The 16,305-nt window shown below is 38.4% G+C and overlaps 3 protein-coding genes across 3 annotated transcripts; all 3 read right to left on the minus strand.

The window, feature by feature from the left end:
* Positions 1-6,100: 6,100 nt before the first annotated feature.
* LOC113671803 (osteopetrosis-associated transmembrane protein 1) lies at positions 6,101-12,320 on the minus strand. Its single transcript, XM_027188058.2, has 5 exons — positions 11,947-12,320; positions 10,616-10,725; positions 9,744-9,905; positions 9,385-9,544; positions 6,101-7,226 (listed from the first exon to the last, which is right to left on the minus strand). Exons 1-5 carry the CDS (start codon positions 12,287-12,289, stop codon positions 7,201-7,203), a joined length of 801 nt encoding a protein of 266 aa, XP_027043859.2. The 5' UTR covers positions 12,290-12,320; the 3' UTR covers positions 6,101-7,200.
* A 1,705-nt stretch (positions 12,321-14,025) lies between these two features.
* LOC149041690 (uncharacterized) lies at positions 14,026-15,230 on the minus strand. The gene has a single exon (XM_089213876.1). It carries the CDS (start codon positions 15,205-15,207, stop codon positions 14,131-14,133), a length of 1,077 nt encoding a protein of 358 aa, XP_089070002.1. The 5' UTR covers positions 15,208-15,230; the 3' UTR covers positions 14,026-14,130.
* Positions 15,231-15,310: 80 nt separating this feature from the next.
* LOC149041691 (uncharacterized) lies at positions 15,311-16,018 on the minus strand. Its single transcript, XM_089180912.1, has one exon. It carries the CDS (start codon positions 16,016-16,018, stop codon positions 15,311-15,313), a length of 708 nt encoding a protein of 235 aa, XP_089037038.1.
* Positions 16,019-16,305: the final 287 nt, after the last annotated feature.

The raw sequence follows: 16,305 nt of genomic DNA on the forward strand, positions 1-16,305 counted from the left end.
TTTATGAATATTTGCTGGGACGCGTTGAAACCTGGGTGTGACTAGTCACAGCAAGTGCAAGTGACAAGTAATAGGATTACTCCTGGAGAACGAGATTGCTTTTTCCATGCAGTAATGCGTTCCTTCCCTGACGAGAAGGCTTCTTGTATCAGAAAATCTCGGTTTCAGTCAATCACTGAAACTTAAACTAGGATTACTTGCCAAGTCAGACGGCTCGCCTACCTCACCCTTGTCGGTTTTTCTTCCAATCCGCAGCTTCCAATCCCCTCCTTTTATTACACGCAACACAGTCATGTCTTGCGTTTTAGTATACATCCGACAGCGCCAATGGGGAAAATGTGATGAATCCCGTGTTCTGATTGGCTACCCGAGCGTGTAAGACGGGCCCATCTTGTCCGCTCGAGATCGCTCGCCTTGATCCCGCGCAGGAAAACGATCGCGTTGAATGGACTTACGAGGTTGACAATTTTTTCACAATGTCGGCGATGGAGTAGGAAGAAAGCGAAGAACAAAGAAAACATTAAACAACTCTTATGGGTTTATTGTGTTCGAAACAAACGAGTCATTCTTGATTCTTATTACATCAAAGTCTTTTTGCTTTCTAATAAATCCTTTAGTTACCAAGCTTTTTCGGTCGAGATGATTGGACATTACCCTCGTTTTTTTCTTTTTTTTTTGCGTTGCCAATGTCCAGCCATCTTGATCTCATGCATGTGTATTGCATCTTTGGATCAATGTTGCTGTCTGAGCAACTGCGCACCCTCTCCTTCCCTCCCCTGACCTAACAATAGTCAACTGATAACAATGTAAGGTTAATGTTTGTTTAAGAGAGGGAGGGATAGGTGGGCAATGCTCAAACACTGACACTGATCCGCGTCTTTTTTCTTATTTTCGTGGTCGCTCAAGTTCACAATTTTTCAGTACTGGACTGACACTTACTTTTTACGGTGAAATTTGGTTAGAATTTTTTTCCTGACTCGAAAAGAACCAGCAGTGTACTCAAGTTGTTACAATTTTATATTGTATTTCAAATCTGGAATGTGTTCAGTGACAAATCACAGTGACCTACAATAGCCACTCGCTCGCTACAAAATGCTCGGGCATAGCTGTCAGTAGCTGCGTGATTAAGCTTTAATAGAGATTTAGACCCTATACGTTTTGAGAGCAACTCGACGATGTCAAGCAAAACGGAGGGAAAAATAACATTTTAAAATTTGCAATGATTTTGTATAATTACCATTTGCGGTTAGCGCACCGCGCATTTCACTTTTGAGTGCGGTTCCTCTGTCGGTTGAATTTTCCCCTTTGTGATCAGATCATTATTTTCGGTTTCCTTCAAATTAAAGCAATCTCCTCGAAATCAAAGGAAACTCCGGGAAACAATGGCCATCAAAGAGCCTCTGACAGGCACACCCATCTTTTTCGCGCCCAGCGTTAACAGGATAAGTGGGTAAGCGTAAAGTACACGTGCAAACAACAATCAACGATAAATTTTTAATATATCGCGCTTCGAGTTACAGGTATGATACAAATAACGAACTGTGTTAGTGTCATATAGATAGGAAAGGCAACGTGAACAAGGCTAATGACTACATTTTGCTTTTCAGTTCTATCATATTCAGATAACTCTCTTACTGCTAAGAACTTCTAGTTATGTGCCGAAAAATCGTAACAGCCGCCGTATTAATACTCTACTCGGTCACAGTAGAAAAAAAGTGACAATAAACTTTACTTTAAAAATTTCAATCAGCTTGTTGCCTTTACTAGGCAAGAAATTTCCAACGACAACTCCTTGTATATTATGCAATTCTTCTACAGAGTTTAGTAGAAATAAACTATTTCCGGCTGGTTATGTATATAAAGCGTCTACACATGATTATTAGACAAATAAACCTTCTTAACAGAGCATTTTTGTAAATATTTTTAAAAGATACAAAATGCGACTTGTTCGCGAAAAAAACTTAATATTTTCTTTAGTTTGGGCCAAATTAGTGTGGCCGGAAAAAATCTTCCGAGTCTTCACGATAAACCGCCCTGCCCGTGTTCTACTTTAGCCGTGTCCTTCTTCGTTATTTCACCCGGAAATTGGAATGCATTTCTTGTTTAACCGTTATGCGGTGAAGTTCCCGCCAGGAATAACCTTTTCGCTCACATTCTATCCACGATCTCAGCGCTTAGTCCAAGATCGGGCAGTATATGAAGTTTGTCAAGTTCAAGTGCATAGCAGAGCCGCGTAATCATTTCTTCGTCGACAGCATCCATCTCTCGGCGACACGCGGACGTCAAAGTTGCTTCGTAATGCCGCCAATTGGGCTCTGTGTGTTTCCTCGCTCGCGGAAGGTAATGCAAAGTCGCTCGCTGGCTTGTAGGAGTGAAAGTTTTACTGACTGAGGAGTTGAAGTGTGAGAACTGCGGTTGTGGAACAAATATTTCTCCCATTGCTCTTGTGCTGTGGGAATCCATTTTTGCTTCTCAGGCGTGTCTAATTTTTTTTTCTACAAGCTCGCTGTGACTGAACTACCTGTTGATTTTGGTGTTGATCAATGAATCTTCCACCAGAATGAGTCCAAAATTAGAGATAGAGAGACAGTGAGACGCTGGTGAATCTTCGGAAAGCAAAGGCTCCGACAGAAACGCTTTTAAAATTCATAGCCGGCTTTGTGACGGGTAATGATCTATTGTATTTACTGTTTGGACAAAGCCAAGGGAAGGGAAACATGTTTAGCCTTTTGTCAAACCTTGTTCCCTCTGTATGCAAATCAACAAATATTCTCAGGTGCTATCTGAACAGAACAAATAAACACCAGACAAAATAAAAGCAAACATTGCTCTGAAACACCTGAGTTTCGTGTCTTTGGTTGCATGAATTCTACTGAAATATGCCTGCAGAAAATATGACTAAAACCATCAAGCACCGTAAGAAGTGCCTCTGTTATCCTTATTTCAAAAGTAGAACTTGAGAATGTATGATCACCATAAGATTAACGTAGAAATTTAGTTTTTCTCGGTAAATTCCCTCCTTGCCCGGATACTTCCCACATAAAAATACTGAACAACAAAAGCGATTGCGCAAAAACTAAATTTTTATTCGTAAAAAACGATTAAAAAAAAACACTTTTCCTCCCTTTCGACAAAAAAATATTGTATTAAGGTTAAAATTTTAAGAAAAGAAACTGGAGAACTGGTAAAAGATTATTTTTTGCGCCGTGTTGAGAAATACTTTATGAGTATTAAGCACTAGAAACGGCAGACCAGATTGAGCTTTCGTACAACTTTCTTCAATCTACCTTGATGCGTAAGTTTTCCTTTTCATCTATCATTTTTCTTTTTCCATTTTATCTAGAGATAAAAGAAGAGAGTGTAAATTTATTAGAAGTTATCAGAAGAGCCACTTTCCTTGCGCTCGAATGATTTCATTTCTTCTTTTTTTTTTTTGGAAAAAAAATTATACTTTTGCACGATTGTTTCCTCTGGACCTCAGTTCTGGATTCAGGAGCAGGATAATGGCGTATCTTTACATCAGGCCCGTGATCTCAGATCGAAGAAATAAAAATTCTTTATTTAAACATTAACTTTGATACAGCTGTAACTTACAATTGTTAGACATCTATAAGATCTCAACTTTCACACACCCATCAGAACTGAACGAGCGGTGAACTAAATGTTGTCGGTAAAACACACCACAAAATTTTACCTGCGCAATTCGTTAATCTCAGATGAGTGATTTGTTGTATTTTAGTCCCTAGACTCGCTCGTGTATGTATTTCTCGAACTCAGGGCCTCTACAGCTAGAGAAACTACAAATTACAGATGTCAATAAACAAAAACATATTGCCCTTTGACTTCGGTAGTGAAGTTAAGTGCATCTGTGTCATGGCCTATTTCTTTCTCTTTAAAATATTACTCTAGTGCTTATAGCGCTCAAAACTTTATCGTTTTACAGACGTATGATATTCAGTACAAATCTGTTCACAGCGATATGTATGTAATCGGCAAAATACAAACGAAATGCCGAAAATGAGAATAGAAGCAGCGACGATTTCAGTAATTGTTTTTTTTTATTTTATTTTTTTTACATTTTTTTAAATCTTGTTTTTTTTTGTTTTCTAATGAGTTGCTGGAGCAAATATCTTGAAAACAAGGCTTGGAACTAAAAGTATATTTTGCTAGTGAAGTTCATTTCCTTTGCGCAGAAGAAATTTACGATTCTAACATGAATATTTCCATTCATTAACAGAATAAGCCTTTTAATCTTTATGTTCACAAAGATTAATTATATAACTTTGATAGGAACATTTTTACATCGGGACAAGAGCCTTAATAACTGAACTGCAAAAAGAAGAGATGTTTGTGAATTATGTAAAATTGCTCCGCTTGGGACTTGCATCAGTCAAACAATGATTGCACAAGATAATTTTTTCATTGCGTCCAATACAGGAAAAAAAATCGCCAAACACCCGTCCAGCCGCAATGTTTTCAACAAAGCAAATTTGCGAGAGTGATGAACGGAACATCACTCGACAACAAACAAACACGTTTTTCTTATTCACTTTAACGATTCAAAGTCTGGCAAAACATTCTTCAGCAAAGAAAACATCTGCTAGATTGTTGACGGCGTAACTCGCGTCATTGCTCCAGTCTACGGAGTTGAATTGAAAACACGTGCAGTTCGTGTGGGACACGCGCCATCGATGGCCATTGCCAGTTCATTGGTGGAACAATAGAGGTGTCAAGCGTGGTACTGGCACGTGCCTATTTGGAGTAAACCATTCAAAGTACAATACAGCAATTACATGGCTTCTACCAGTGTTGAATGGATTGTTTTAACCCTTCAGGCTTGGGGAACACAAGTATCGAATTTTATGAGCAATATTTGAGCAGCCAGTCTATTGTGCTGTTTAAAATGAGTTCATTTTGAGTAGAAAAAACAAACAATCGTGATTTACGATTGAGGAGAAAATTGCTCGACAAAAGCGTTTAGTTCGCCTGTCCATTTACAAGTTTCCTGTTTATTTGAAAGAAAAAAAGATTGATTTCTTCCAAACACGCCTGGAGAGAGGGGAATTGAAACACGTAAAAGGCGTGAACGTCATGTTTCCAAGCACGTGTTTTTTCCCGAAACAAAGAGACTCTCTTCACCTGCTCCTCTATTTATGGACGACCGAAAGAGGAGAAAGAATTTTACATCAAGCGCTAAGCATCGCTATAATCACCACAATAGTGTGGAGTTGTTTCCAAATAATCACTGCAATCGCATGGAACTAAATTTATCCCAGAAAACAATCTTAGGTTTTATTTCACTTTTGAAAAACAAGAGCGCCTGATCGGAAAGCGAAAGTCCACAGATTCAACAGCAGAAAAACATTACTGAATATTCAAAAAATCATCTCACTCCTGATTGGCCAATCACAATGCATGAACAGATTAATGAGGTTAAATGGGAATTCCGTGTTGGACTCTTCCCGAAGCTTTTGAGGATATACAAAAGCATACAGGACGCTTTTCGCTCGAGTGTCTCGAAACCAAAAACAATCAGAAGTTTTCTGACCAATAATAACCTGGGTTACTTTCGACACTTTATTAAAAATTACTCTACCATGTCACAATTACAGTAAAAGATGATCAGTTGAAGGAGTACATATTTCGACTCAGGTGTAGAAAGGAAAAACAACGTAACAGTAGAAAATGATTTCTCGAGAATTCAATAAACTAAGAATCAAGTTCTCCTTGTCAAAACCAAAGGAAAAGTATTAAGAGCAGTGTGGAGAGAATAAATTCTGATCTTAGTAGGTATAGGGCTAATCACTAAAAATTGGACAAAAACCCAAAGAAAACTAATCATTTTGGATGGGTGGGGAGGGGGGGGGGTAAGTTTCAAACTGTGGTGCTACGTCGGTGGAAGGTATTACAAGATAATTTAGTTCTAATTTATCAACTGAGTTTATAACGTTGATTGGCAAACGTGAAAAGTTTCTAAAGCTAATGTTTCGAGCGTAAGCCCTTCGTCGGAGTGAACCTTATCAACTCAGTTGACAAAACCAAATTATCATTTCAGAAGATTCCTTGTTGTCTAGTATCATCACACAATGCAAACCACAGCTGAGAAGTGAACCTGACATTCTTTTCTTTGGTAGACATACCATGTTCTTCAATATTAATACAAGATACCTAGCTTCTATTTCAAATTCAAAACTTTGTGCAAACTTTAGTGATTGTTTAGAGTTTCTTCACAACAGACCAACAATCAAAGAAATAAAAATATCAAAGAAATAAAAATATTAAAGACATAAAAACTTCTTATGAGTGTCTTGGACCAAACAAAGGGTTGCTGCACAAATCAAGAAGCTTTATAACCTAGCCCCTATACTCCCAAGGTCAGATTTAAAATTTTTCCTTCCAGCTGCCATCCAGTTACTTGTGTACTAGTTGAGACAATTTTCGTGTTAAATCAAGCTGAAGCTTTCTTTCCCTCACACCTGTTTGCCATAAAATATCTTGATATAGAATAGAAGGAGTCGTTTGTTACTCATTTCTGGAAGTCAGAGTTGGATGTTGAAGGCTAACGCCGATGATGTAAAATCCTTTATCAGTTTTTTAATCAAATGTGACGTTTATTAATTTGAAGCTCATTTTTTGCTGGAGGTTGCAACATTGGTAACCTCCTTTAGTTTAGATGAAGTTTCTCAGAGGCAATTTAATCAACAATTTCAAAGAAAACTGAACAGTAAGATTTGCAGCAAGATGCTGACGTTCATAAATGTGAGCACACCAATCAGAAGAGAGGAGTTCACAGTTGTATACAAGGAAATTTTGGTGAGTTTTTAAGGTGTAGTATGCACATGCAAATGCATACTGTAGAAGTTATTTAATTCATTTATCAGTCATTTCAATTATTGTTCAGAGTCAACAATTAGACAGGGGGCTTTTCTACTCATTTCCACTTCTCTGAAAGATTAATTAAGTTTTCTCACTATTTTCCAACAGAGGTTCTTGCAAAGGTTCCTCAAGATTCAACTGGATGTGTTTCCAGTTATTACACTCATTTCTTTCCTCTAACTTATGTGAAATTTTTTCCACTGGAATGTAAAGAGTGAAGCAACCTCAATGATCTTTACATTTGATCAAGTCAGCATTTGAGCAACTCTGAACACTTAACATGTTCAAAACCTGGATGACATGTTGCCCCTCAGTTGCAGACTTTCAGGTCAGAGGAGCCCTCATAGTTTCTGCAAAACAAAAAAAAAATCATTCGTGTGGTGCACAAAAAAAAAAACAAGTAATTACACAATTACTAACAACATGAAACATTAAATTAAACAAACAAATAAAAAACAGAATAAGGAGAATTTACATTGTAGTTTAAATGCTTTTTTGAGCCAGTACTAAAATCAATTTCAATCAGAGAAAGCAATGTCATTACAACAAATAAAGACAATTTTAGCAAAAGAGAAACCTCATGACAGACAGCAGAGCTTTGCAGCAAATAAAGAATTAAGACAAAAAAACTTCGAAAACAAATACAGAAACAAAGTTAGGATAGAGAGATGTCCTCAAGAAAAAAAGCAAAAATCATAGCATAAGCAACCTTCAGAAAAGAGATATGATATTGAATTTGCAAACTCAGCATGGGAAAAAAACAGCTTCTGTACCCCCTCTCTTCTCTAAGCATTTTCTTCAGTACTAACAATCAAAGCAACTCAATTGGGCAATCATTTCTCTAATTCTCATGATCTTAAGAGAATGATTCAGTGTTCCTGTAAGGTGATATTAGAGGCTGGTCACTCTAACAGCCAGTTATTAAAACAAAGTTTAACCCTTGTTCATCCAAACTGTGCTCTAAACAATCTTAAACTAAGCAGAAAATATCACCTAAACATCAAGGTTTTGCAAAACTGTTAACTGGGCTTCTATTTGATCTAAAACAAAGATCTAATAACTTCAAAAACTTCACCTATAGGGAACTGTCAAAGTCCATTGATTGCCAAAAACCTGGGCCTAAATTAAACCTTCTTTCACTAACCAACTTTTGGGATTTAACCTTTAACTCCCAAGATCTGATTGTTAATTCTCCCCCCTAGTTGCTATACATTTCCTTGTAAATAAGTTAGAAGAATTTGTTGTTAATCAAAACAGCAAATTTAACCTGATAAGTTTGAGTTTTCTCACTACCTGATTGCAGGATAGTGTAAAGATATTATTGGAAAAAGTTCATCTCTTCTAGGAGTTAACCTTTTAAATCCCAAGATCTCATTAGTAATTCTCCTTACTGTCTGCCATATAGTTCTTGTGATGTTAATTTGGAGAATTTGGTGTTGGATCAACTAATAACCACCTTTTACATATTTTTCTTTTTCCTCATCACTTGTTAGTCTGTAGAGCAGGCATAATTTTGGCTAAGTAATTTCATAATGAATATTATGGCTACCATCTTTGATTTTAATGGCAGTGGAAGGCTGGGGAGAGTAAAATTTATACCAAGGGGGCAGTCGAGGGTCAAAACATTCATATGACTAAGCATCTCATGATCATATGAGAGGAGGAACTTCCCTCAATGGAGTCTTGCCAATCAGGGAACGAACACATACAGATTTTGATTTCCTCCACGGTGGACTAGCTTTATCTGGCGTGTCAAGGTTTCTTTTGCTAGTTTTCACTGGCGTAGACGTTGTTGTAGTTGCGTTCTTGACAAAGTGGTACAATTGGCCTAAATTTCAAATCTTATGGCCACATGGGTCGCAAACATGATCTGAAAATCTCAAGCTATCTTGCACCAAGGAAAATCCAACTTGACGAACAATTTCGTTCAAAACAACTCCAAAGCACTCCTTCCGTTTTGAAGGTTTGAAAATATTTTCTGATGAAGAGTGGCTCTGCTTGGGGAGATTTCCGAACTGAATTTTGAAGGAAACTCCACAAAGCCTACAGTTGTCACTCGCACCCTTACTGGACATTACGCACTATATGTAGCTGGATATGACAGCTCAGCTCCACATGTGTTGGTTTTTGCTGGAAGTCATTGTCAACAACTTTTAAATAAACTCATTTTTATTGGTTACCTTCTTATTTCCGGAAATGCAGTGAAGCGCAACTAATCAGGGGGCATAGGGCATTTTAACAGCCTCTTCAGGCAGGCGTCTTTTCTCCCCTCCCTCACCCCCTACCCCCACCATCCACTCTAACTGCAAATCAAAAATGGCTGGTTGAACAAATGATCAGAAGCTTTTAGCGTTAGCTTGCACTAACAAGACACCTGCACTGCAGGCTAATCACTTGTCTGCTTAATATTGTATTGATATTGTAAGGAGGAATTATGCCATGGTCACTCATGGGTGTTAAAGGGTTAAAGGGGTTTAAAGAGTTAAAGCATGGCCAGTATTTCTTTACCTGTTTTCCTGACTTCTGAGGCACCCTGCAGTCTAGCAGCAGAGTAAAATATGATGGGAAGGAAGCAAAAAAACACTGTAAGAGCCACCACAGAGACCAGATCATGGAAAATTTTGACACAGTGAAAACTTTTGCTCCAGTGCTGTCTTGTATAATTCATCTGAAATAAAATGGCAGATTTACTTAACAATTAAAAAAAAAACGATAAGAAGAGTTAGCAAAATCTCTCAGGTAAATTTCAGCACTCTCATTAAGTAGCTGCTAAAGGCTAACATACAGTCAATCTGGCAAAATCATACCAGCCCACCCAGTATCTCTTACTCAACAGCCAACAACATTTGTGAGGAAGTAACACTTACAGAAGCAGACACATCAGCACAAACTTTGAGATCATCAGAATTTGCTATACTCTTGTAGAATTCCTCCAGGGAAGAATATGGCTTTCTACAGTTATCACACACACTGTATACTCCTGATATGTTTTGATGTGACCCATTTACTGGCACAGGAATTGTGTGGTTCTATAAATCAAAATTGACTTGTACACATTATCATTTAAGGGTGATTGGGCAATTCTATTTCTCGTGAATTGCCATTTAATTTTTTTTCATTTGTGAATCATGATAAAAGATTATAAGATCCTTTCATGTCCATGTAAATGAATTTCCTAATTTTAAAGTGACCTGTGAAATAGGAGTTGAATTAAAAATGATTTGTAAACCATTTTGATTTATGTGATGAATTTCGAGCTATTTAACTGTTTTGAAAATGAACACATTGTTCTCCAACAGCCATAGTTCAGTTTAGACCAGGATTTTGGCAAGAGATGGTCTTCATATGGATCGATAAAAGTCATATAACAGACTAATAATCTTTTGTAGCGTGAGGATGGCTAGAAAAAGTAAAATATCAATTGTCTTGAATTTTGCGTGAACATGAGAGAGTTTTGGATATTATTCGTAATGCCAAAAAAGGCCCAACATTTTTACATGACTGACTTTTACAAAGGGTATGGGTGACCCAAATCACAAAATAGCAACCGTGTTTTTAAAGAGAAACACTATAAAAATATAGGGTCAAATTTACTTGATTTCCCCTCTTTGAAGATTGTACAAATATCTAATAGTATACTCTTTTTATCTGAGAGATGAAGAAAACTTTTCCAGAAACTGCAAGATTAAGTATGTTTCCAGGAGAGTAGGTATATGAACACAGATGAGTGGAAGATTACCCTGGAATTGTTGAAGAAACAGCGCTCTACAGCTTCCCACTTTTCAAAAAATTCAGTAATCTTTGGTTTTACATACTCAGGTGTACCATCAACATCATTGTGAAAGCAATCTACAATAATAATAGAGAAACTAATTTGTGAAAAGTAAGAAAAACAAGGGAACCGTGTATCTTCTATGATTTTGCATCCACACTAGCCCCCTTAACCCTCATATCAAATTTGTAATTCTCCTTACTGTCAACTATACAATTCTTGTAATGTTAACTCTGAGAATTTAGTATTGGATCAACTAATTATTCCAAAATTGATATTTTTCTTTATTCTCATCACTTATCTGGTTGACATTGTATTGATATTGTAAGGAGAAATTCTGTCTTGGTCACTCATGGGAGTTAAAGGGTTAAGGTGGTACAGGAAGCTAACTTCACAATTTCACCCAACTTTTATTTTCTGGTAATTACATAATTACCCAATGAGACTGGTCTGTACTAAATTTTAAGTCTCAGAAGTGATTCATTTACAAGATATAGGTGAAGGAAATTTTGTTTCTAAGATCTGTTTACCACAAAAACCAAGACTATATACTGATATGAAATGACAAGGAGTATTGATGAGTTGCTTGTCTATCACCAAGTTAACCCCTGCATCTTAGCAGATGCCCCTGAAAATTTGCCAGTTGTAATATTCCTGGGTGGAGAGAGGCTCCCTGAGGTAAAGTGTTTTGTCCAGGAACATAACACAATGGCCCAGCCATAATTTTACATGTGGAGCCATCGGTAGTCAATATTAGTGCTATCAATGCAAAACCCCAATTATTACCTGTAAATTTTAAAGAATATATCTTACAGGAAATAGCATTTGCTCCAGAGTTATTGACCTGTGACTCTTAATTATCCATTTTGAGTAACAAAGAAATTGTGTCCTAATACTCGTGTCTCCCTTGAGATGAAACCCTGTCTGACTTGAGATCACAATAAACTGAATCCAAACTAGTTTTTGGCCCAAAACATCTGGAGAATCCTACCCCTTTGGCTAACACATACCTTGCCACCCAATGTTGGACAGTATCCTCCTTCCTCCCCCCTCGGGTATATTATTATGGGAGAGGTGAAAATAGCATATTTCATGACTAAGGGGATTTGCTGGGAAAGTGTTTTTTCCTTTTAAAGTTGATCAGGAAAGTTCGCTTTTGTCTCAGAGAACTTTTTTTTTCAAAATTGTAATCATAAACTCTATTAAGCAGCTCCCTCTGTCATTTACATGCTGCTGGCCTGCTTACATGATTATTACAGTCATGAAACAACTCTTTGGGACGTTGTCCGCTTACCGACCTGGACAGTGAGAGCTTGTCCAGAGATTTACTACAAAATCATACGCAGATTCCACAATCTGATGCTGTTCCCCCATTACCAAGTCACCGCGGCAAGTGTCGTTACCTACAATAGCCCTGTGTATGTTAAGTACCGCGACATAGGCCTTATTACAACTGCAGCAAAAACGGAAAGGACGAGAATGCTGTATAGCACATGAAGTGAAGTTCGCCGCTACGTGGGCAAAGTTCGTCAAATACTTGTGGCAGCTTACCCTTACTTGAACTTCTTGGGTCGAAGGGAGGAGAAGCAAGGGCCAAACTATAACAAACATGGACCGACGAAACACGACACAGGACGCCATTTCTTTCCTGAAAGTCACATCTTTGTCAGGCGGAAACTTTGCAACACTAGAGTAGGAATGGTCACGACACAAGCAATCACAAGCATGTCATGTGACGCAACACGCGCAACAGGAAGTCGGGAGGGGTTGGTAGCTGGTAGCTGAGGCTGACGTGAGACTAATACCTCTTTCACCGAGTAAACCGTTGCACAAACCGATTGAAATCGGCGAAAAAATTTCTAAAGTAGTCTGCAAAACAGGCCTAATTTGTTTTGGCGTTTTTCACGTGATCGAAGGAAAGCTTGATTGGGGACACGGAAAGCGCGAGACCACGCGCGGGGAGCGCGCGTTGCGACTCGCACGCCTGATACGCACTCCAGACAGACCTCACTTTACCAGTAACCTGCACTAAAAAGCAGATGTTACAGACTGAAAGATCGCTGTATTCTACTGCTGGGGTAATGTTGATGCTGAAGTTATATGAGGCATTTTTTTTATTTCATAAGTCAGTAACGTTAACAAACACCAGAATTGACTGCCCTTCGATTTCCGTAAGATAAAAAAGTGTCAGGAGGGAAGATAACATCAACTAGCATACATTTCACAAGATTCAGAAACTGTATGTTGAAATTTCCGTTGACTTCTCTGCATTCTGACTACACTCACAAGAGACATTCAATGTGAAAAGTTTATTTTGGATGAGTCAGTCTTCTAGTATACGCATTCTGATACAATCTTAACATTTGAACCTTGAACTAAAGGTTCTACAGAAAGAACCAGTGCTACACCAGATACGAAAACCACTCAAAAACCACCAAAAAAACATCCTTTAGATGTGGCCAATAAATGTGTGGAAACGTACTCATCATCCCTAAAGTGTAAACTAACCTGGTTGCACTACTAATCACAAAGAAAAATTAATGGTTGTAATCATATTCTACAGGGAGTTGAGAAACAATTCGTTCCCACGTCACTGAAACGTTAGAAATTATATAATTCCTTAGCGGGATTAAAATCTTATATACGACATAGAATCCAATATCAACACGTTGTCAGATCCACATACGTCGAAATAGACAGAAGAATGTGTTTTAAACCGGAATTTACATCGTCCACCGATACTGGCGCCAAATACTGATTCTCTGGAATGATTATTGTTATGTGGGCTTAGGTGAAACAACTTAAACGAGGGGTTGAAAGATTCCTAAATAAGTACTCTTGGAATAGCTTTTTTGGGTACATTCACGATGACGTTTATTTGTGTCGTCACAGAAAACGAGTCGGATATTGTGTCCTTGGCTCTTCAGTGATCTTTCTCGAAGTGGTTGAGTAATACTTTGATATAAACACACATATAGATTGTTTTTGTATTAGCTAACACCAATAAAACGCTATAGTTTTTATTTCAGGCAAACTTTCGAACCATCCATTACAGCTACATCGAAAGATACTGGCTGAAGCGATTCTAGCAATCGGTTTAGAATTTCTTACCTAAGTTGCTTTTGGCGAATAAAGTTCTTAAAATGTTGAGGACTGACATCTGCTGTAAAGATCACCCAATGTTTTTCTTCTAAATTGTGAAAAGGGTTGAAAAAAGACTGGTGGGTACGGAGAGCATTATATCGGCAGTCAGGTTCGTTAAAGTGGCCTCTCGATTCCCTTTGTTCTAACGCTAGGTGGTAGAGCATGCGAAGCCAAAACAAGTCTTAGTTTTGTAAAATTTAAAAAACGATCTCTGGCTAAAACTTTTAAAAAATACGAGCTTTCGGCCGTTTGCGCTACAGCCTTCAACGGGTAAAATGATAAAAAGGTAAGAAATACTAGGTGTGAAGTACAAAGTAAAAAATTAAAAATGCTGATAACTAAGAATGTTTGTTAAAAAGAATGTTGTATTGTCCGGGCAAAGGACAGGAATTGTTGTCCGCATTGGGAGTTAACTTGGAATGCCACGCTTCTAGTGTTTTTCTTGTTCTAAAACTGCCTTTGTCAATAATAGATGCATTATCAAAGTCTATTGCGTGACTATTGGCCCAGACGTGATTGGAAATTCTTGAGCCTTTTGCCGCGGTTTTCACATTTCTGAGGTGTTCTTTCTTTCTTGTGTTGAAGGCCCTGCCAGTCTCACCAATATAACACCATGAACAGTCACCACAAGGAATTTTATAAACAACATTTGTTTGCGATTCCAACGATGGTCGAAATTTTGGAGCCGGGAACTGTTGTTGGAGGGTGATGAGTGGTTTGTTCACCACTGTGATGTCGTGTTTTTTGAGGACACGAGTCAGAGGTTCTGTTACGCCTTTAATGTATGGAAGAGAGGCGAACGACTTGCGTGATTCGGACGCCTCGACCATCTTGAAAAATGTGCCAACAAGTTCCTCCGGGGACAACACTGTTGAGCGTCGGGTTTTTTTGGCCTGGATGTTTTTAATGAAATTCGATGGATAACCATTAGATTCAAGTGCTGAATAAACTCGATTTAGTTCTCGTTCTTTTCCTTCGGAGGAGTTGGGTAGCTTTAGGGCTCTGTGTAGAAGAGTTGGTGCTGTGCTGGCCTTGTGTTTATTATCATGGTGAGAATTGTAGTCTAGATATCTGTCCGTGTGCGTAGGCTTTCTGTAAACATCGACAGCGATGGTGCCATTTCTACGGGTGACCAAAGTGTCGAGAAAGGAGATCTTATTGTCACTTTCAATTTCGATGGTGAAAGAGATGTTGGCGTCAATTGAATTTAATGTGTCATGGAAAGCTGGCACATTGTCTTTTTTGATGATGCAGAAGCTATCATCGACATAACGTTTCCAGATTTTAGGAGGGACGGATGAACTGTCAATCGCACTTTCCTCGATCTCTTCCATACAGAGATTGGCCACTACAGGGCTGACTGGACTGCCCATAGCGCATCCGTGTACTTGTTTATAGACTCTGTCATTGAACATAAAATAGTTGTTGGACAGGGTAAATTGGAGGAGTGATATTATGTCATGACAGGACGGAAAATGCGTGCACTGTAAGTACCTCCCGTTGTCCCTATACAAACCCTTAGAAAAGTTTTCTAAGGCTTTGTATGGGACAAAGGGAGGTACTTACAGTGCACGAATTTTCCGTCCTGTCATGATTGATGTCCAAATTTGTTCTGGATGGAAGAGAGGCATCCTGTTCCAGTTTGATCTTGATGTAATCACATGCTTTGTCAACAGGGATCGCGGTGAACAGTGATACAACATCGAAGGAAACCAAGACTTCGTTCTCGTCGATCTTGATGTCAGATATTTCTTTGGAAAACTGTAAGGAATTGGCAACAGAGTATTCGTTACGATTTTGAATTGGAGATAGAATATCCGTTAGAAACTTGAACGTGTTGTAGAGGGCTGAGCCAATACAGGTGACAATGGGTCTCAGTGGGTTCCCTTCTTTGTGGTGTTTAACTGAGCCGCGGATCGCTGGTGGTGTGCCGTCGGTTGAGTGAAGTTTACGATAGGTTGGGTCATCAATCTTTTTTTGTCTCTTTAAGGAGAGTAACATGGCATTCAATTCGCGTTCAATCCGGCGGAAAGGTGATGTGGAAACTAGCTCATAGGTGGATCTGTCATTGAGCAAAGTCTCCATTTTGTTGTCGTAGTCTGATCTGTCCATGACGACAAAGCAGTTTCCCTTATCGGCTTTCATTATGACACTAGAAGCGTGGCATTCCAAGTTAACTCCCAATGCGGACAACAATTCCTGTCCTTTGCCCGGACAATACAACATTCTTTTTAACAAACATTCTTAGTTATCAGCATTTTTAATTTTTTACTTTGTACTTCACACCTAGTATTTCTTACCTTTTTATCATTTTACCCGTTGAAGGCTGTAGCGCAAACAGCCGAAAGCTCGTATTTTTTAAAAGTTTTAGCCAGAGATCGTTTTTTAAATTTTACAAGATGTTTTATCCTGGCTGCGGCCCCTCTATCTTTTCAAGTCTTAGTTTGTTGATATCCCACGAGTAGTCTTGAGCTAGAAACCTCCTTTCTGGACACAATTCTTACTTTCACTTT

Source organism: Pocillopora damicornis, chromosome 8 (assembly GCF_964200805.1).
Source record: "Pocillopora damicornis chromosome 8, jaPocDami1.2, whole genome shotgun sequence".
In the NCBI taxonomy this organism is placed as follows: Eukaryota; Metazoa; Cnidaria; class Anthozoa; order Scleractinia; family Pocilloporidae; genus Pocillopora; species Pocillopora damicornis.